General features: G+C 31.1%; 7 protein-coding genes across 7 annotated transcripts; 5 read left to right on the top strand and 2 right to left on the bottom strand.

Annotated features, from left to right (window-relative positions):
• Positions 1–401: 401 nt before the first annotated feature.
• Positions 402–2111, top strand: TBLA0C02310 (serine/threonine-protein kinase; the record flags this gene model as incomplete). Its single annotated transcript, XM_004179513.1, has 1 exon — positions 402–2111. One exon carries the CDS (start codon positions 402–404, stop codon positions 2109–2111), a length of 1710 nt encoding a protein of 569 aa, XP_004179561.1.
• A 710-nt stretch (positions 2112–2821) lies between these two features.
• Positions 2822–5428, bottom strand: MRD1 (RNA-binding ribosome biosynthesis protein MRD1; the record flags this gene model as incomplete). The annotated part of the gene is made up of 1 exon (XM_004179512.1): positions 2822–5428. The coding sequence occupies one exon, from the start codon at positions 5426–5428 to the stop codon at positions 2822–2824; it is 2607 nt and encodes an 868-aa protein (XP_004179560.1).
• A 546-nt stretch (positions 5429–5974) lies between these two features.
• TBLA0C02290 (uncharacterized protein) lies at positions 5975–9169 on the top strand (the record flags this gene model as incomplete). Its single annotated transcript, XM_004179511.1, has 1 exon — positions 5975–9169. The coding sequence occupies one exon, from the start codon at positions 5975–5977 to the stop codon at positions 9167–9169; it is 3195 nt and encodes a 1064-aa protein (XP_004179559.1).
• A 509-nt stretch (positions 9170–9678) lies between these two features.
• TPC1 (thiamine transporter TPC1) lies at positions 9679–10716 on the top strand (the record flags this gene model as incomplete). The annotated part of the gene is made up of 1 exon (XM_004179510.1): positions 9679–10716. One exon carries the CDS (start codon positions 9679–9681, stop codon positions 10714–10716), a length of 1038 nt encoding a protein of 345 aa, XP_004179558.1.
• Positions 10717–12619: 1903 nt separating this feature from the next.
• On the top strand, positions 12620–15370 carry TBLA0C02270 (uncharacterized protein; the record flags this gene model as incomplete). Its single annotated transcript, XM_004179509.1, has 1 exon — positions 12620–15370. The coding sequence occupies one exon, from the start codon at positions 12620–12622 to the stop codon at positions 15368–15370; it is 2751 nt and encodes a 916-aa protein (XP_004179557.1).
• A 322-nt stretch (positions 15371–15692) lies between these two features.
• Positions 15693–20948, bottom strand: ESP1 (separase; the record flags this gene model as incomplete). The annotated part of the gene is made up of 1 exon (XM_004179508.1): positions 15693–20948. One exon carries the CDS (start codon positions 20946–20948, stop codon positions 15693–15695), a length of 5256 nt encoding a protein of 1751 aa, XP_004179556.1.
• Positions 20949–21716: 768 nt separating this feature from the next.
• On the top strand, positions 21717–22997 carry TBLA0C02240 (uncharacterized protein; the record flags this gene model as incomplete). Its single annotated transcript, XM_004179507.1, has 1 exon — positions 21717–22997. One exon carries the CDS (start codon positions 21717–21719, stop codon positions 22995–22997), a length of 1281 nt encoding a protein of 426 aa, XP_004179555.1.
• Positions 22998–23063: the final 66 nt, after the last annotated feature.

Here is a 23063-nt window from a genome sequence, read left to right as displayed (position 1 = left end):
CGATACAAACGTAAAGAATGCGAATTCTGTTTATATGTTAAATAACATGGATAAATGAACATTTTGTAGATAGGAAATTGTTGACGTGTTTGAATAATTTCTACATTGCTAGCGCCGTGCACATCCCGAAGCTGTTCTATATCTTCCCAATAGGGAAATTGAGACAACACAAACCCGTGAGAAAATGATCTTGCTGGATCATGAAATTCAACACAACAAGTATTTAGCAGGAGTCTATTTAAACATATTTAAACATTTTGAACAGAACTTAGCCATTTTCTACCTGTTTAACAAGTGATTGTTCGAGATCTTTTGCAATTAATACTTAGTTAAAGTAACCAGATACAATTTCAACATTAATATTTGCAATATTTATTTTTTGATTTCATTGAAACACGAACATGGAAAAAGATATGGATGCATTGGCAGGAAATATGAGTGGGCTGAGCTTTACCACAGAGGGAGACCAAAAGAGCCCCAAAAGACTAGTGTTTAATCAAGTATCAAATAAGAATATGTTGCAACAACGTGGCTCTCCAATTCCTGCTACTTCTACATTAAGATCTGAAGAAAATAATAGCCATATGGATATCGATGAGACGTCATCTTCTATCCAAGATGCAGTTGACATTGCAAACTCCCCAAAGAAATTGCCTTTGGATTTCCATAATAAAGCCTCTCAAAATAAAACACAAAGATTAGTAAGTGTTTGCCAGATGTACTTCCTTGATTATTATTGTGATGTATTCGATTATGTGATCAGTAGAAGACAACGTACAAAGAGAGTTTTAGAGTATTTAAGCCAACAAAAGTCAGCAGAAAGTATGTCTAATGAAAAAGTGAATCAAGAATGGAATTCATATTTAGGTAAAGAACATGAGATCTTAAGAAAGAGAAGATTAAACCTAAAAATAAAGAACTTTGAAATGATAACACAAGTAGGCCAAGGTGGTTACGGCCAAGTTTATTTAGCAAGAAAAAAAGACACAAAGGAAGTTTGTGCTCTGAAGATTTTAAATAAAAAATTATTAGTGAAATTGAATGAAACTAACCATGTTCTAACCGAGAGAGACATCTTGACAACTACTCGATCTGAATGGCTAGTAAAATTGTTATACGCGTTCCAAGATACAAGCAGCTTATATTTAGCTATGGAGTTTGTACCAGGTGGAGATTTCCGTACTCTTTTAATTAATACAAGATATTTGAAGAGCGGCCATGCCAGATTTTATATCAGTGAAATGTTCTGTGCCGTAAATGCCTTGCATGATTTAGGGTATACCCATAGAGATTTAAAACCAGAAAATTTCTTGATCGACGCCGAAGGCCATATTAAACTAACTGATTTTGGTTTAGCTGCAGGTACAATTTCTACTGAAAGAATTGCTAGTATGAAATTAAGACTAGAAGAAGTGAAGAATTTAGAATTTCCAGATTTCACAGAAAAATCAATTGAAGATAGAAGAAAAATGTATCATAATATGAGAAAAAATGATATCAATTATGCCAATTCCATGGTAGGCTCTCCAGATTACATGGCTTTAGAAGTATTGGAGGGCAAAAAATATGATTTCACCGTAGATTATTGGTCTTTGGGTTGCATGCTTTTCGAAAGTTTGGTGGGCTATACTCCATTTAGTGGTTCAACAACAAATCAAACCTATGAAAACCTAAGGCATTGGAAAGAAACTTTGAGGAGACCTCGTCTAGATGATGGTAGACCTGCCTTTTCAGACAGAACTTGGGATTTGATCACCAAATTGATAGCTGATCCAATAAGTAGATTAAGATCATTTGAACACGTTAAAAAGATGCCATATTTTTCAGAAATAGATTTCTCAAACTTGAAAAAATTAAATCCACCTTTCACTCCACAATTAGATAATGAAACTGATGCTGGGTATTTCGATGATTTTACAAACGAATCAGATATGGCCAAATATGCCGATGTCTTTAAAAGGCAAAATAAGTTATCTGCTATGGTGGATGATTCAGAAGTCGATTCAAAATTAGTTGGATTCACATTTAGACATAGAAAAGGAAAACAAGGATCAAGTGGTATCTTATTTAATGGTTCTGATAATTCTGATCCATTTGCAACATTCTATTAGGAAGAAATATATTTTCATTTTAAAGGGATTGGTGAACTTTGCAAAGATACAATATGGTTCATTAAATTTTAAACTCTGTTTAAAATCGTAATATGTCTCACCGCCTTTTAAAGTTACAATTTCAATGAGCTTTTCCTGGAATATACTATACCTCATTTTTTTCAAGCTAGTTAAATCTCTGGTCCATATATAAAAATAATTTTAGTAATGAGTTAAATTGAGAAGGTAAAATCTCTTGTAATTTTTTTTCTCTTTGAGAAATCCTATAACAAATCAAATCATATACCCGTATTCCATAGCAATAACGCCTGTCATACTATTTTTCACGATAAAATTGTACTAATCTCATACCATATCGATTAACTTAACCGTTTTTAGATTTATAACTTAATGCAGAGGAATGTCCCTCTTCCTGATATTTTAATAGTTTTTTAATATTTATTTTAATTTAATTTTTACTGTATTTGATATATAGATAATAATAATAATAATAATAATAATAATCATAATAATAATAGTATACAGTGCTTGCGTCTTTTATCTAATTAAATAATATTTTTTTGAAAAAAATAAGAAGACTGAAATTTAATGCTATTTGAAGTACATACTTTAATAATTGCTTTTTCCTAAATGTATGTTTTTACTAATGCTAAGTTAATATAAGGCGAAAAATAATTTAAAAATAAAGTATACATTAAGAAAAGTTGAACTTACATCCCACCGAATTCGTCATTTTCCCCTTCTTCAATTTCAATCCTCTTTCTACCCCCATCATTCTTAATTTGTGCGTATTCTCTTGTAGCAGCTTGTTTTCTGACCTTCTTTGTCATTCTTTCAATTTCTTCTTCAGCATTCACAGCATCCTGTTCAGCATATTGCATAACTAGTCTTCTACCTAGTAAATGAACACCTTGTAATTGATCCATTGCATTTTCTGCTTCCTTTGGCAATAAAAATTCAACAAATGCAAAACCTCTCGCAGACTTATCGAACTTTTTAGGTACTCTAACGGATTTCAATTGACCAAATGAACTAAATAATTCAAATATATCTTTTCTAGTAGCTTCAAATGGCAAATTCTTGACAATGATCTTACTACTTTTCTTCTTCTTATCCTTGGCATTATTGCTATTATTATTAGTACCTTGTCTGTGTGAAAGCTTCATTTGAATTTTATGACCATCAATTACAGAACCATCCATAGCTTCAATTACAGCTAAAGCTTGTTCTTTCGTTCTAAATTCAACAAAACCAAAACCCATGGATAAGGTTCTTTGACTATCCTTTGGATCTGGCTTAGTTTTAACTTGGGCAACGACAAACCCACCAAATGATTTAAATCTTTCAACTAATTGTGAAGTAGTAGTCGTGAAATTCAAATTTTTAATGAAAATTGAAACAGTAGGACCATCTACAATATCTTCATCGCCATCATCGTCTGTTCTTTTTTCGCTAGACTCTTCTCTCTTTTCCATAATATCATGAGAAGAAAGTTTAACTTCCTTTGCTTCAACTTCAGATTTTTCTTCAGATTCAAGGCTTTCATCACTGGAAGGTTCTCTTGTGAATAAATTCTTTGGCCCCTTTTCTAAATATATAATACCATCTTTAAATCTTTTATATGCTAATTTGGTAAAAGCTGCCCTACCAGAAGTTATATCTCTATACTGAATAATAGCAATAGTGCCAACATTTGGCATTAAAAATCTTGTTAACTTACCAAACGGCAAGAATAAGTCACCTAATTCTTCTCTTGTCGTACCAAATGGGAAATTCTTAACTAAAATAACAGTATCATCTTTATCGTTAGCAGAACGCATTTGACTAAATTTAGTCAAATCAACACCTTTTGATTCAAAATATTTTCTAACATCACCAATAACATGGGCTTCAGCTAAAGCTTGTTTAACAGCAGAATTGGAATTTTCAGGATCTAAAAGCTGAGATTTCTCTAAGCCTAAAGAGCTAGCAACACTACTCAAGACAGCATCTTGGTTCATGTATAGAGAATTCCAAGAGAAAGTATGCTTAGTTGCATTATCTTTTCTTCTTAGTTCCTTTTGCTTCTTTAAGGGCATATTTTTCAAATCAAATTCATCCAAACGATGATTTTTCTTAGAATCTGCAGGTAAGATGTGTAATAATCTACCTTGGAAAATTTGTTTATCTAATTCAATATATGCTTGCACTGCATCTGCTGGATTTTTAAATAACACATAAGCAAACCCTTTGGATTTACCAGTTCTGGTATCGAGTGCAACGTGGACTTCATCAATCTCACCAAACGAACTGAATAGCTTTTTAAAATCATTCTCAGTAGAAGTATATAAAATATTACGAAGAAATAATCTACCTGTAGCAGAAATTTTTTCAATTGCTATTTCTTCATCTGTTTTTTTACTTGTCTGTTCTTCAGCTTCTTCTGAGTGGGTGATTTCTTTTTGAGTATCATTATCTAAATCAACCTTAACTGGTACATTTTCACCATTTCTTATTCTAACGCGACGTTGTTTTAACCAGTCTAAATCTGACACAGCTTCATCCTTAGCTATTTCATTCGATAACTCATCATCATCATCATCACCATCGTCTGAATTTTTCTGTGATTTCTCCAAAGAATCAAGTAACATAATTTGTTCATTTGATTTTTCATTTTTCTCTGGTTTAGATTGGAAATCTATATATTCATCGTCGCTATCATTATCACTTTTCATCGCTAAGGCTTGGGACAAAAGTGGGTTTGATGTGGAAGACTCTGAATTGCTATTATCAACTGTAAGCTCATCTAGGAGAGGATTAGATTCAGCAGTACTTGTAACCTTTTCCCAAGATGGGACTTTTGAAGATGGCTTCATTGTTTCGATAAATTCTTGTAGCTGTTTATTTTTTTCAATCTCAGCGTCAATGGATGATACTTTCTTATTATCATGCTTTGATTTCTGTTTCTTATTTTTTCCTCCAATTAATTTTTCTTCTCTTTCTCTAATTCTTTTTAAAGCTTCTCTCTTCTTTTCTTTCATTGGTTGTGGAACATTTGGATCAGCAAAACTTTTAGCTATAGAAACATTTAATTTTGCAGTATCAATGTAGGAGCCGTTGAAATAATCTACTGCATCATATGCATCATCTTCATTACGAAACCCAATAAATGCGAACCTTCTACTGTTACCATTTTTATCCTTTAAAATCTTGACATCTGTAATAAGGTTCTGGGAATTCGAATTATTATGCTTATGAGTTAACCTTTTAATGAAATGTTCTTTCAACTTATCGTCTGTTAGATAGACTGGTAGCCCTTTAACAATAACACGGGACATGCTTGTTACTATAATTAAAGTTATTAAAGATATAGTGTATAATTAATATAACAACCTCTATATGGGTGAAATTCTTAATATTAAAATATGCATTCTGATATTATTTCTCTATTAAAATTTCAGAGTGAAAAATACAAATTGCGATGAGCTTTCAGAAAAAAAAAATGAGAGAAATATCCAAATAAGGTATATACTAATTTTGTAAATTAAAACCAAAAGAGAAAACAAAAGGATCTTTTTTGATGACAGTAGACAGGATGGACTTTATAGAATACAACAATACCGTTTTAACTTAAACAATTATCATGTAATTAGTACCTCACCGCTCTCTGTTTTTTAAATAATTCTTGACATTTAACAATTATTGTTTTCTTAATCTAAGGAAATTTTAAAGTAAGGATACTCGAAAGATGAAAATTTAATTTATAAAAAGATAGAGAACTCTTAAAAACAAAACAAAAGAAATAACGAAACTTTCGTTCATTATTATTCAGTTCCGTTAATGATAATATTCAGTTTTCTTCTAACAATTTAGGTTAAACTGGAATGACTTCTCCAAGACAACGTCAAAACGTTATATTATGGAAAAATAGCCTGAATAACATTGCAAAAAGAAATGCTGGATTCATTTGCCAAACATACAATAAATTTTATGGAGTACTGAGACCATACTCTACTGCTAATACATTTAACTCATGCAGCTCGACCAAATATACTTTCACAGGAAACAAAACTCCATTTGGCCAAAATCATAATGCTATGTTTTGCACAAATAATACACATAACTTAGAAAGGAAAACTGGTGACAAGAAACAACTCTTAGATTTCACGCATTCTGATGCAAAATCATATAGTCCAAAACATATAGAAGCTAACTGGTATGATTGGTGGGAGAAATCAGGTATGTTTAAACCTCAATTCAAATCAAACGGAACTGCCCTAGATGAGGGTGTATTTTCGATTCTGACACCACCACCTAATATAACTGGAGTATTACACATTGGTCATGCCTTAACTTTAACATTAGAGGATACACTTATAAGATATAACCGAATGAAAGGTAAGACTGTTTTATTTTTACCTGGATTTGATCATGCTGGTATTGCTACTCAAGCTGTAGTTGAGAAAAGAATATATGCAAAAGAACAGAAAACAAGACATGATTTTTCAAGAGATGACTTTGTTGAATTAGTGAGAGATTGGTCTAAACGCCACCATGATATCATTAAAGGGCAATTCAAAAGAATGGGTGCATCATTTGATTGGTCACGCGAGGCTTTCACCTTGGATGAAAAACGATCTACTGCAGTCATCGAAGCGTTTGTGCGTTTACACGATGAGGGAATTATTTATAGAGCCTCACGAATGGTTAACTGGTCTTCGAACTTAAATACTGTGATATCTGATTTAGAAGTAGACAAGAAGGAGATTAATGGCAGAACACTTTTGTCAATACCGGCTTACGAAAAAAAAATTGAATTCGGAGTCCTAACATCTTTCAAATACCCAGTAGCTGACTCAACCACTAATGAATCAATTATCGTTGCAACTACTCGTCCTGAAACAATATTTGGAGATACTGCTGTTGCTGTTCATCCAAATGATCCAAGATATAAACATTTACATGGAAAATATGTAACCAATCCAATTACGGGAAAAAATATTCCAATTATTTGTGATTCACAATCTGTAAATATTGATTTTGGGACAGGTGCCGTTAAGATAACTCCTGCCCATGACCAAAATGATTACCTTTGTGGTAAAAGACATCATTTACCTTCAATAAATATCTTTACTGACGATGGTCTATTAAATGAGAATTGTGGACTTGACTGGAAAGGAATGAAAAGATTTATTGCAAGAGAAAAAGTAATCGAATGTTTGAGAACTAATGGTAATTTAGTAAAACAAGAGGATCATCAGATGATATTACCAATTTGTTCACGTTCTGGAGATGTCATAGAACCGTTATTAAAACCACAATGGTGGGTATCACAAAAGGAAATGGCTAAAATGGCAATTGAAGCGGTTAAATCGGGTCAAATAACTATCTTCCCTAAAACTTCCGAAACACTTTATTTCCAATGGTTAGAAAATATTCAAGATTGGTGTATTTCAAGACAACTATGGTGGGGCCATCGTTGCCCAATTTATAATGTAATATTTGACGATACTAACTTTGAATCACAACTCAACAGTAATTCTACTTGGATAGCTGGTAGAACTTACGAAGAAGCACTAGACAAAGCCAAAAAGAAATTCACTGGACAAAAATTTATTTTAAAGCAAGATGAGGATGTCTTAGATACTTGGTTCTCTTCCAGTATATGGCCTTTATCTACATTAGGATGGCCCAGTGAAACTACAGATTTAAAAATCTTTGGTCCACTTTCTGTTTTAGATACCGGATGGGATATTCTTTTCTTTTGGGTAACAAGGATGATAATGATGAATTTGAAATTACATAGCACTATCCCTTTCAAAGAAGTTTATTGCCATTCGTTAATCCGTGATGCACAGGGAAGAAAAATGTCTAAATCTTTGGGCAACGTGATTGATCCAATTGATATCATCGAAGGCTGCACTTTAGAAGACTTAACAACCAAACTTAATAATAGTAATCTTGATTCTAAAGAGATTAAAATAGCTAAACTTGGCCAAGCAAAATCGTTTCCCAAAGGAATTCCAGAATGTGGTGTAGATGCTTTACGGTTTACATTATGTATAAATTCGACTGGTGCAAGAGATGTTAATCTAGATATTACCAAAGTAGAAACACATAGGAAATTTTGTAATAAGATTTATCAGGCTAACAAGTTTTGTTTAACTAAGTTAGGTAATGACTTTATTCCAAAAGAAATAGACAGTTTAGAGTGTTTATCTTTACTTGAAAAATGGATACTTCATCAATTAAATGAATATTCTCAAAAGATTAATACCCAGCTTGAGAAACGCGATTTTTCTGGAGCAGCTACCTCAATTTATGAATTTTGGTATGTGATTTGCGACACCTATATTGAAAAATTGAAGTATGTTATGATGACAAACAACGAAAAATATGTTGAAACATCTAAACAAATATTATATGTGGTGTTTGAAAGTACACTCAGATTAACCCATCCTATCATGCCATTTGTTACTGAGGAATTATGGCAAAGATTTGCAAAATCCACTTTAGAATCGAATATAAATGAAAGTATTGTTACTTCTAGATATCCTTCATTTAATGAAAATTATTATTGTCCAATTGAGGCTAAAACTTATGATACTGTGCTAAAAATAGAAAAGGAAGTGAGATCTATCTTTGAAATATACAATCTTCACAGTAATAAAAAACTTTGGATCCAAAGTAATAATGTAAATGTAACGGATTATTTAAATGAAGAAATAAACAGTGTATGCTCATCTTTGAGAATTACGAAAGATGATTTAAAGATCAACCTGACAGATGGATTAGTCCCTCCTGGCTGTGTTTCAAGGACAGTAGATTCTGATACAACAGTATATGTCTTAATTAAGGGACAAATTGATATGAATGCTCAACTTCTTATTCTAAATAAACGTCTAACCAAATTAAAGAATTCTCAATCTTCTATTTCTAAGATGATTGCTAATCCTAGTTATAAATTGAAAACAAATGAATCTGTCCAGCAAACCAATGAAAAGAGACTAGAAAGAACATTAAAGGATATAGACTCTACCAAAGAGACTATTGCAACACTCGTTAAGATGATCGAATAGAGCATCTAATTTCCGACATACATTTTACAACTATCCAACTATTAGGTGATTCTGTAAATATATAGCTGAGCTGACAAATTTTCTCTGCAACTTGTAAATATGCAACCTAATTGATAAACGTTCCTTGCTTTGTGTAAATACGTAGATTATTCGATACACCTGTACCCTGGATCTGTCCAATTCTGTATGCAGTTATTAGATATCGGCGTTTATTCGCCATCTCATTAAGGCCGGACTGCGAAAATGAATATATGCATCTAAGACCTAAGTCATTAAAAAGGGAAAGCCAAAGTTTATATGGAAAATACTTGAATATAAAGGAAACCTAAACTACAGACATAAATTATTCATAACTAAACATTCCAATAACATATATTATATAATAATTTTATTTTACTTTGAAGAGGCTTGGTAGAATATACAAACAGCAAAGAGTTTCTAAGAAAATATACTGTGTAAAGCCAAGAAGATTTACCCTAAAACCATAAAAATTTCATGGAATACGAAGAATGGAAACTGAAGATGATCATCTAAGGAAAGGTGTTAATGTATCGGTCTATAAAAGTTTAATTGCAGGTAGTATTGCTGGATTGGTCTCTAGAACTGCTACAGCGCCAATAGATATGTTGAAATTACGATTACAAGTTATACCTCACAAGACTACAATTTTTTCAGGATTGCTTACCGGTATTGTTAGAGACACTATCAAAAAGGAAGGCTTCAGAGGATTTTGGAAAGGTAATGTTCCTGGATCAGCACTTTATATAATATACGGCGGAGTTGAATTCAGCATGTATTCATGGTATAACCAAAGGTTGAATCTCTTGGATCTGAAGCCAGCTTTACACAGTACAATAGTTGGAGGGCTTACTGGAATTACAGCATCAATCGTATCATATCCCTTTGATGTCTTGAGAACTAGATTTGCAGTTAACCATAACCGGCAGTTTTCGCATTTGAAAAAAGAAATATTATCGGTCCTTAAAAATGAGGGGATAATTGGATTATACAGAGGCTGTATCTCATCAATATTTACCATATCCCTCTCCACATCTATTCTTTTTGGTTGCTTTGAAGGTATTAAGATTTTCTGCAGTACCAGATTAAACACCGACAAAGATAAACATGGCGAAGACAGTAGGGTTAAAATGTCTAATAGTGAATCAACGGACGGATTAACTATCTCCAACCCATCTGATATTAACAATAATAGTTTTCTTTACTTAAAATTGTTGGACAATAGTGCAGGTGCAATTTCTGGATTTCTATCAAAATTGATTACCTTCCCATTAGATACTGTAAGAAGGAGGATTCAACTGAAAGATTCTCCAACACTGAATAATTATTTCGATCAGGACATCAAGATGTACCTGAAATATAGAGGCATGAATTTCTATTCAATCGGTAAATACATCGTAAAACAAGAGGGGCCGATGAGTCTTTATAGAGGGGTAACATTGTCATTATGTAAAAGTGTACCAGGAACGGCTTTGTCCATATGGACATATGAAAAATGTATGCGGATTGGACGAAAAATAGCACAATAGGATGCCAAGGTTTAACATCAATACAAACGCCAAGACCAAATTCAGATACAAAACTTCAGGAACGCTTCGTCTGAACTACATTCTTCCTGGCCAATTTCCTAACTCTTGTCGTCACAAGATATACACGGAGGGCGCTGCCTCTCAGATACATAGATATCATATTCACAATTGTCCAAAAAGAAAATTCTTAGAAACGGCCGTGTCCAGAATAATCCAGAACTCGAGACGCCAGATATGTTCAGATGTATTCTGATATTCCCAGATTTGTCTAGACATCTGAATAAAATTTGATAGAAACACCGAATTACAAAGTAGAGAAGATGTACCATCGCGCCACACCAACTGATTTAAGCCGGTCCACAACTTTACCTTCGATGGACCAAAATATCAATAATGTATCTGTCCAGAGTTTCTAACACTCCGTGATGGTATTATCTAATAACTCCCCCTCCATTCACCCATCTGCTCATCTCCAATCAGATTCAAAGTAATATCAGGCACACATATTAAAGAGGCACCAGCTACTGGAAGTGACAGCCTGAAACACCTAAAATGGTTACATATGATAGTATCAAGTAATTGCAGACCACTCCAGAACAGAAACCTGTTTGGCAGATGCCGAATATTTACCGAACTGCTCCACGCTTTTAGGCAACGTCGGTTTAAATTGACCGTGATATTTCATGACGGAAATAAAACCAAGATTTTTTGGGAACAGTTAATTATTAAATAATAACGTACCATTGGAACCTTACTTATTTACTAAGGAGGCCGTTATGCCTTCTTTGCGCCTGTATTTTTTAATTTATGAGGGGTCGAACGAAATAGCCGGGCAAAATTAAACGGACCCAACGGATTTTTACCCTGAATGAGGGACACTGTCAGGGACTGGTGCGCGCAATGCACGGCTATTAGACTTCATAGTCACGATTACCTTAGAGTAAAATGATTCGGTTGTTATAAAAATTATTGCTGACGGGATTTTTGTGATCGATGAGCCATGCTTTCGGAATAATACTACGTCTTGCTATTATTAGCTTGTGATGATACCATGTCGATGGAGATAATATGGGGTGGATACAAACGACTCCAGATCCTTTTTTTCCTATTTTGGGGCCAGTTTCTTTCTGAACAAATGGCCAGTTTACTTGCGATTAAATTGTCTTATTTATGGTTGCCGTAAGAATATTTTTGGAAATCTAATATGGCACTGTCCTATAATATACCATAGATTGCTGTTAGATGACTGAAACAAAAATAATAACAAATAAACGCAATTTGTTAATATCAACTAATAGCGGGGACAATTTTTATCACCGGCGTAATAATCCATCATTGTGTCAACTTAGACCGTTTAGTAATCACATATTTTTTGTTTTGAAATTTCTCCACCATTTGGAAAGTCGATATCCATAATGAGTTAACAGTTCCCCCCAATATCAAATCTCTTACTAAACCATACAAAATTCTACAAAACGGATATTAGATAATTTCTACGGCTGCAATGGAAAATTTTTATGATTGTGGAGTTAATTTAATAATTTTTCAACTTGTATAAAAGTAGCAAAAATCTGCTGATATCCAGTATTTGTTAAAAATTCTCTTTTCCATTGATCGTTGTATTGTAGTTCTTTTTTTCTTGTAACTAACATTTACAATACTTTATTCCAACTTGTTAATTTTAAATAGTTATCATATTGCGATTAATAATTATTCATTTAATCAAAATAATTTAAACAGTTCATTTTGATTACTACTTTAATTTCGTATTCAAATAAGGCGGTAAGACTAGCGTACATAAGTTTACACAATTTTACTATCTCACGAGACTTACTCGTACATTTATATTCCATTCAAATTATATTTTCTTTTAGATTCCCACACAATATAAGTTATTACCAAAATGACAAACTTCTTCAACTTTCATAGGAAATCAATCTCGAGCTTGGGCAAAGCAACTTCCTGTCCCAGAGATACTACTGAATGGAGTGAAAAAATAGATTCTGATGTAGAGGGATTTGTTTGTGGGGACAATGACAACATGCTTAAGTCAATTAAAAGTGCTCCATCAGATACAACCTCATTCAACGCACAAGACAATAGTTCTTCCAAAGGTCGTTCTTTATCATTCTCACAAGCTTCAACTGTTACTCCAAATAATTTATCATCAGAATATATTTCTTCGGAAATGAAGAATACCATCTCCCATACCATTCATGATGGTGCAATCACTCTAAGTGGTAATGTACCAATACCAAATCGCCCAAATGAAAAGCATCATGGTTTTGGTATCGTTGCCGATACAGATAAGCACTATGATCTTTATGTAAGGGAATTCCCGACTGATATCGTCAGTGATAGATTCTCTAAATGGAAGAAAATTTTAAAGAGCTTAATGGCATACTTTAAAGAAGTTGCTTATGCTGAAGAACAAATTGCGAGAGTTCATCGTAAAATGAGAACTGCCGTTCGTTTTGATTTCATCACTGATTTATCAGAAGGGACAAATTTAGTTGTTGACCCATTGTCAAAACATGGTCCTGTTAGGTCTGCTTCAATTCCAAAGACAATCGCTGACCAGAACAATGTATACCATCCCTTAGGTCCATCTACACCAGCTATTGGCTTGCCACAAGAGATTTTTGCACAATCTGGGTTTATGGAATTCGGCTCAGGGTCCATTCAGGATTTGCAAGTGGTATTGAAGAAATATCATGTATCAGTTGGCCATCAACATGTTAGGGTCTCTAAGAAAATTATTGATGAAATTATTCCACAATTAGAACATATGATTAGTGAATTAGATTCTAAGGCTTCTGGTATTAATAAACTATCAATCGATTTTAAAAATGATTTAAAAAATCAAGTTCATGCAACAAATCATATTTTAAAAAAATACACTACTGCTGTAAACATTTTAAGAGAAGATTCACAATCTAAATCAAAAAAGGTTTTATTGAAACCAAGAAATGATCCATTTTTATTGAAATTGCAACTAGAGGTCCAGTTGAAAAAACAATTAGTGGAAGAGAATTATTTAAAACAAGCTTATGTGAATCTTCAATCTTCAGCAATGGAGTTAGAAAAAATTGTTTATGGAAATATTCAACAAGTGATGACCAAATATTCTGTCATGATTGATACTGCTGGTAGATTAGCTATAAAGAATTTATGTCATGAATTACAACAAGGTATGAATTCCAAGCCCCCTGCATTTGAATGGGATCATTTTGTTACACATCATCCAAGCTGTTTATTAGACTGGAAATCTACAGATCCAATCCCAGCTCCAAGAAAATGTTCTGATGTCACTTTTCCTGAAATGAAATCTGTAACCTCTAAATGTTTTAAAGCTGGTTATCTTCATTCTAAAGTTAATGCTTCCAACACTTCTAATAAAAATTATTTTGTTTTAACTACAAATTATTTACATAAATATCCAGATGGAGAATGTTTTAAGTTGCAAGAGGTAAAGATAGGTTCAAAACAGTTATCTAAATTGGTTCCTGCTGTAAGTATTCCATTAGATGATTGTAAAGTTGAAGAGATTACATCGAATTCTTTTGTGGTAATTGGTAAACCTGTTGTAGATGAAAATAGCCCTGTCTTAAAATCAGTCTCTCCGTCTTCCAAATTAGAAAAAGCAAAAATTACAACAACAACAACAGATTCAACCACCCAAGCCAAGCAAGTTTTGGAACCAGCAAAATCGATTGATTCCGATAATAATCACATCTTAGGACCAATTTTATCCTTACAAACAAGTAATGGTACTGCACTTATGAATACCAAGAATTCCAAAAATATTGATCCAACTCCAAGAATTGATAGACGCGTAGCTAAAGATTTGGAATTTCCAGAAGATTTTAAACCTGGAAACGTTGTTCGTTGGACGTTTACTTTAACCGATAAAACCAATGCAAGTGAATTTAAAGTGTGGTTACATGATTTAAAAATTCTAACAAAATTCAAGACAAGCAAAGAAAGAATATCATATCTGGATCAGAGAGTTCAGAAGTCAGGTTCTACCAGTGATGATGCGACAGTCCTAGAGAAAGCCAGTACTTCAAAGGAGCCATCTCCAAAGAATACAACATCGCCACCTACCACCACCACCAAAAGCACTAATAAAAGCACTAATAAAAGCACTGATAAAAGTACTGATAAAAGTACTGATAAAAGCACTGATAAAAGCACTGATAAAAGTTCAAGTAAAGCTTCCAAATCAATTTTAAAATCAAGCAATAGTAAAACTAGTGCTAGTACCAAGAATCATAAAGAAGATGAGAAACCAGAACGAAATTCATCATTATCTTCAACGTCTTCAAAATCACCATTAGATGAATCAACTTCTCCAACTACAACCAAGGCAGAACTTTCAAAACACCTAGCAAGCTCACTATCAAGTTACACATGGAAAGAGGATCTAACAAATCCACCACCAGTTAAAGAAGGATCATTAGATACAAATTCAATTCCATCGGAATCTACATTAGAACAATACAGCTTAACACCAAGTTTAAGTGGCGGGCAATACGATCCTAAACCGGATGAGCAGATAAAATTAGTTGAGGACGAGGAAAACAACAAAGGCAATGAAACTTACACAGATGATAATATGCATTTAAGATTAGGACATTCCATATACGATTAGATATTTATTTTACTTCTACTGCCTTCTTCGTCATCGTTACGTTGTACTATAATTACTAATGTTTTATATTTTATTATTTTTTCTTTTACTTTTTATGTATCACAAGTAGTAGGTTATGCTTATTAGTATACCTAAATATTTTTCATATTCTATATAACAATTATTGCATCCTGTTTTTTATTAGAAACACTGAATATTTTCTGTTACAAAAAATTTATTTATATTTTCTTCTTAACAAGTTCAAATCACGTTAGCACATGCCCTAATTTAAGGAACTCAGAATAGGAGTTTCAGGCTTCTATAAAAACTATATCCCGATTATCTATGAGATCGAGAAATTCTCCTTTTTATTAGAGGATTTCCGAAAAATGAGTGGAATGCCATAAATGATAGGGGCACAGCCATTTAGGTACCGTAAGTGACATTCTCTTCTGGAGTTGGTAATAGCTTCAGAAATTGGATAACAAACATTTTCGGAAGGGCCCGTGCTTTTATTATTACTAGGAAACAATCCAATACGTTCAAATAGGTCCTTACTAAATCTGTCGATATCTTTGTCAGTCACATCCCACAGGTTACCAATTACCATCGGGCTGCCACCTAATAAATAAGAGTAGATTATACCCGTTGGTTCTAATTTACCGTAATATTTCATTGATGCTGAAGAGCAACCGAGAAGAAGAGAAGGAGCCACGGAATTAAGCTTCTTGATTTCTTTGGCATGGACAAATTGCTCACCACCACCATGACCGATGTATAAGAACAAGTTTGAATTGGAAATCATTCTAATAAATTGAGCCTCGTCCGGCTTCCTTCTTACTAGCACATAGGAACTAGAGCGATGCTCTACTATTTCATTGAAATCATCAATAAAACGAGATTCGGTACCCATTAAGTCACCATGTGGGTTTAATATTATCGATATATTTGAATCCAATGAAATTTCCGTAAATATATTTTCTGAATTGAGATGTAATGTGTCAAATAAAACTTGGTAGGAAGGAATTCTTGATATTGGCTTGTTTTTCAAAATAGGTATATTCTCCCATGGAATTGAATGACATGCGCTACTAACAATCAAAAATGTATGTGCATATTTCTCTTGTTGAATAATGGCGGAATGATATTTTTTAATCTGTTCTTCGATGGCAATGTGTAGAACATTCATATCTATTTCATCATATGCATTTTCTTCTCCATGGAACAACAGTATGTCAAGCACTAGATAAATTAGATCTTCCATTGCAGAATAAAAGTCATGATCTGAGATATCTAGTTTTAAGAACAATTCAATAATCCAGTCTTCAATTTGGACAAAATTAGATGGAGTACCAAATTGTTTCCTGGTGGGTAAACTTTGCTGCAAAATATTATTAAATTTCAACTTAAATTCATTAAAATATTTTTCATCGATGATAGTATCATCAAAAATACCCTTCAATCCACTTAACCAAGTAATTTCTAACTGTAATAATAGATCTTGTAGTTTTTTATCTAAATCGTGTCTCTGCTTCCACCATGACTTCCTGTCCTCTTTTGTTTTGATCTTGCTAGTCACAGATAATGATGTTGTATCATTATTTAATTTAATTATGGTATCAAGTTCATTCTTGAATTGCTTAAACGATATACTGTTAGCGTCCAAATCTCTTGATCTTGCTCGATCCAGTGATATCCTAATATGAAGTTTTTTGTTGTTATAGGAAAATGATTTTGAAATAATTAAATGGCCTGTAATGGGGCATATATCTAGGGCTATTATTGAATATTTCGGTAGGGCAGAACTTTCGTTCATTATTGTAGTGTTATTTGAAATATTTTTAATAAACTGATTTTCAATATTTGTTACAAACTGGCCCATATTTTTCATAGGAAGGGGGCTAATATCTGTATATAATGATTTTTTAATTGATGAAGACAGTATTTTATCATAATACATTGGCATATATCGAGATAATTCATATAAACAATCCATCCTGTTTTGAACATGAGGTGGAATGGAAGATATTGTTATACTTGATATTAGACTGACTGATAAAGAATATAAACACGCAATTTCATTTAATTCATAATTTTTCAATGAATTCAAGTCTAATTTTTTCACCAATAAATTAATTTGATTTAGGTTATTTAAGGCGCTTGATTTGTCGAATTCTTGGCGCTTATTTTTCCCTCTTGGGGTCATGCTTGAAGATCTTGGGGAGTCTAAAAATATTGAATTACAATTAGGCGTGTATGAATATGGAAGTGAAGAATTGATTATTTTTCTCTTCGGAGTTGTCAATGATTGATTTTTATTATTCATTAAATTATGAGGTAAAATTTTTGATGAGACTGGATACGAGCATGATGGGGTAATTAAAACTGAATCGAATAAATTTCTAAAATGCGTATCTGTTTCTAATTGATTTTCAATCTTTTTATAAAGTTCATTTATTTTATTAATGGTATTAATATTTTGATGTTTTTCCAAAGGACTATTATTGCTGATAGATGAATTATCCAGTAGATTAACTGATTTCCCCAACTTCAAACTCCAATATTTTATTAAGAAGGTTTCATTGGAATTATTAAAAAATGTCGAAATACAATTGAAAATTTTTGAATGATCAAATCCATTAATATACATATAATTTATTATTGAACAAATGTTATTTTTAGAGTCTAAGAATTTGAAAGTCTGATTAATTTTCTCAATAATTAAATCTTTCATATTTAATTGGTCAGTTAATTTATAAAAATTGAAGACTTCACATAGTGCTACGAATACAGGAGTCGGGTCTTTTAATGAATTTACTAATTTTAATAATTCCTTGATATAAAAGTCGGTATCCTTACCACTACCAATATGAATTTGACAGTGTATCATGTTCAAATATGAAGAAATAATGGATTTAATTAAATCTAACCTTTGGATTTGTTGTAAAATATCTTTATGCTTTAATAGACCAATTGATAATTTCAAACATCTATTAGACTCAACGATTGATTCTAAGATATTATTATTATTTAAATGAATCTTGGATGAAGTTGAATATAATTGGATATTAAATAATAAAATATCAGTATATTTATTATTATTTAATTTTAATGAATTGTTTGTTTGAATAAGATGAGGATTATTATTTGGTAAATTTTCAATAAATATTGATTGAAAAAGTTTTGAATCATTATAATGAGAAATGTATAATAATATGATTTTCAAGTGCAAAATATTATTTGAGATGCTTATTGAAGAAAAGTTTTCGTCTTTTATTGAGATAGAATCTATTGATAATTGTAAAGGCGAAGTGATGTTGAAGAAAATATCTATTTGATCAAATAATTTCAAATTTATTAGAGAGTTTAATCTATAGTAATTTAAAAATAGAATCACATTTGATTTTGTATTTTTTTTTGAATACCTTGGAATACTTTCAATGATGGAGATTACTTTTAAAACTAATTTATCAAAATTATTAAATGAAAGATAAGAAATTAACATTTTAATTAAATTAATTTCTAAATTTATTAATCTAATGGATGGGTCGTTATTTAAATCTTCCAATGAAAACCAATGCTCTAGCAATGAATTTGTAATAGCTGATAAATTTAAAGTTGAATGTTTTTCCATTTCAACATTTAAGTAATAAGTTGTTTTTATCAATTGTCTATAATTATACAAATAATCATTTTTATCAAAATTAAAAATTGTTGTTGTTGTAGGAATTGGAATCATGATATTTGTATTACATAATGTATGATACAATATTTTTAATTGAATTGACCATGAATTATAAATTTGCTCTGTTGGTTTAATATTCGAATTTGATAACAATATACAGATCATCAAGTCTGATTTAAAATGCTTTAAATAAACGTTATCTTCCTCGCCATCAATTATTAATTTAGTCAAATTATTTGAAAGGCAATTTGCTTTTAATTTTGAAATGAAGTAAATTAAATTTGTTAAGGAATTCAAAGAATTTAAAGTAAAATTGAAAATAGATAAAAGGAAGAGTGAATTAAAAATTTTATAATTAATAATTTTTAATTTAAAAGAATCATTTTCTATAGAATTCAAAAATTTTTTGAAATTTGAAAAAAACTCATCGATGTCATTTAAATTGATTGCTTTCAAATGAGCAAATCTAAACAATTCTAAATCTATGGCAAAATTAAAAAATTGTAAATCCTTTAGAATTGTAAAACAATTGAAAGAAACAGAAATTAGATTCGAAAGTCTCTTATTAGCTAATTGATATTGATTTGAAGAAGAAGAATTTGTGGAAGGTATGTTTTTAATTAATAGTAAAAAATCTTTCAAATTAATTAATAGAGTCAATAATAAGTTGAAATTAATCTTCTGTGATTCAACAGTTAAATTTTCATCAATAATTAAAAATTGATCGATATTTTGATTAATGAAAACTAAATTATTATCAAATAATTTTAAATGCAATTTTAATAATTGACTATTAAAATTAATGAAATTATTTGATAATAAAATATTCCATGTATTAAATATTAAATTTATTGATTTCCAATGATTGCTTGATGTGCCATTAGTAATATCAACAAATGTTGAATCTATTAAAGATGTTATTTGATTTAAAGAATAATTTGAATTTGTTACATCTTTATCATATATGGTAATGAAAATCTTATTTTCAATAATTTCTAATAATTCCAAATCATTCTGATCTGTATTCTTTATTGAAGAATATAGTTGTATAACAAATGGATTTAAAAAAGAACGAATATTAGTATTTGTATTGATGGAAGATGTAAAATTATTGGATGAAGATAATTGTCTTTTAAATGGAGTCTTTGGAATATTAGTTTTGAATTCTTTTTTCAAAATAGTGGATAATAATGATAAAAAATCTTTAATTGATAAATGCTTGATGAAATTTTTTATATCCAAATTATAATCCAAAAGATATTGTAAGATCTTAACACCGAAATAAAATTTCAATAATAATGAGGTATTTGGAACAGAATAGAAATGAAACAACAATTTTATTAGATTTTTGGCATTAGGTATTGTATTTTGGAAGATTAAATATCGTTTATCATTGGCTAGAATCGTCAGTAGTATAGATGGTTGAATCTGTAAATTGTCTTGAGGCGATAAATGTAATTTTCTTTGTAATATCAATTGTAAGGATACCAACTTTAAGGTAAATAAATAACTGCTATTCAGCTTAGTATAATCTGATAATAATAATTCTTCAAGTGAAAATATATGATCTGATTTATTTATGATGGTTATATTATAAATATTCAGTATTTGCAAAATAATTTGTGACGTAGAAGTATTTTTATTTGTTATTAATTGGATCACTTGGCTTAATTGAGTTTTAATTGATAATTCTAACTTATTACAGGAATGTAGTTTTTGCAGTTGATATAAAGCTTCATTATTAATTATTGGCATACAATAGATTGAATCTAGAACAATATTGTTTGTACTTGATGAATTTCTAATATTATTATTCTTTATTACATTATCTTTATTGGGGACATTAATATCAGTAACTGCTACTGGCTTATTCATGGTAACTTTTCTCAGTATGCCATTTGAATTGGTTGACATTATAAGAATTGGGAGTTGAAATGATATCTTTAAAAATAAAAAGTGTCTCAAAAAGAATGAATCGTCTTGGAACTGTACCTTATATGACAGGTAATTGCATATATTATCTGGTTTATCCAGGATATACTTTGCTATCCCTGTTGTGTGAATGTATTTCAGTCCTTATTTTCCTAGAACGAAGAATTTTTAACAAAAGGATCTGCATAAACCCCAGCTTTTATTCTTATAGCACTTACTAATGAAAATATATACAGATCAGTATTTACCATTTTCGCGTTACTGTTACCCGGAGTTTCCATAAAGTTTATAGCACGTGATAAAAATAACAAAGTACAAATCACGTGTAAATTTATATAAATATTTTTTTGAAAATTTGCCTCTTTTGTTCAAATACGAATCTCATCCAGAAACGGAAAATATGACCCTCCAGGGGCACCCTCTTTTCTTTTTTTAACAATGATTCAGTCAGATACAAGCCTATAGCTATCAAGTTCAATCTTTCATATTCCTATAAGTTGACTGAAATTCATTTACCCTATATGGTATAAAATACTATCCGTATTAGTTGTTGTATTACGACCAACAAATACATTCATCCTTGAAATAATACAATGTTTGAGAATAATGATATATATACACATATATATTTAAATCTAACATGAAGATAAATCTGAAGTCTTTATGTTAATGTGGAAAAAGTGTGTTTGTTGTAACTTATCTTTTATAATAGGAATACTATTAGATTAATAGTAAGTTTTGAAGTAAAATATGCAAACACTTATGGACAAGCAATTTTTTCCAGATGGTAGAGCAGATCAGATAGTTCAGGATCTGAAACAGGAGCAGGAACAGGAGAAAGTTGAGTCATTAAAAACACAAGACTTATTCCAAGTGCATCAGGGGTTAAACGATAGTGAAAGTAGTGATATAGTTCCGAGTACCCTACCTGCTGCTATTAATTTAATTATTAGTCTTCAGAATAAAAACATTCAAATGGTTTCCAAATTGGAACAATTTAATGATCTAGTTAGGATCAATAATAACTTAAATAATGAAATCAATATGTTAAAATTTCAATATAATTCAATTGTTAAGGAAAAGATTAATGCTACTTCGAATCGTCAACGTACTGATACTAAATGTGAAAATTTTGATGAATTGCTTGCTCTTTCAAAAAAATTATCTGCTTCAAATAATTTCAATGAATTCTTAAACACTTTATCTACCATCAATCATATCGTGAGTGAAAATCATAGCATGTTTGGTGACTCAATGCTAATTGAGCAAATAGATTTACTTTGTCAACAGACAAACGATTTAGATATAGATAGTTCAAATTGCAATGATATACCTTTAACTCCGGAATCCAATAAATTGAAATTCATAGGTATGGGTGAAGTTCAACTCAAATCGCAAAACCCAATGATTACTCCAAGAACTACACCAAGAGCCACTCCGATAAAAGAACCACATTTGAAATCATTTACTAATGAGAATAATAAACGTCGTAGAGATCGTGAAAGATCAAACTCTAATGCAAAAGTGAGGGATAAACATCCTTATATTAGTAGTTCATTTACTTTTAAATTAGCAGAACGATCGCACAATATAATTAAAACTCCCAATAATGATCCAATTTCTGATGTAAATAAAACTTCTCAACCTGAAAATTTACGAAGTATATATGCTTCACCATCTTCAAACCCACCAAGTAAACCCTTGGTATTTTCAGTACGAGATATATCTGCTAATAATACCAATCAACATAAGAACAGTGTGAACTATTATTCAAATTTTAAATTCTTACAACCAACTGATACCCCAAAAATCAACGCTGATTCATCTGTTAAATTACCAGGTATTAAGAATTCAAATCCTCATTCTAGAAAAAATGTTAAAAATAAAAATTCAAACAACTCAAGAAATAATAGAAATAGAAATTCCAATAGAACGAGAGCCCGAAACATAAATACAGCTTCTAATACAGTTTCAATTAGTGATTCAAATCAACCAAGGAAAAAGAGAAATAATACATCTAACACTAAATAGATTAATTCATCGAAATGATAATTTACATTCTTTTTTTTTCTTTATATATTTTGAGCTTGGTGTTTG

This window comes from Henningerozyma blattae, chromosome 3, assembly GCF_000315915.1.
Source record: "Henningerozyma blattae CBS 6284 chromosome 3, complete genome".
NCBI classification, from domain to species: domain Eukaryota; kingdom Fungi; phylum Ascomycota; class Saccharomycetes; order Saccharomycetales; family Saccharomycetaceae; genus Henningerozyma; species Henningerozyma blattae.
Note: the sequence above shows the minus strand (reverse complement) of the source record. Positions and strands in the feature narration are given on the sequence as shown.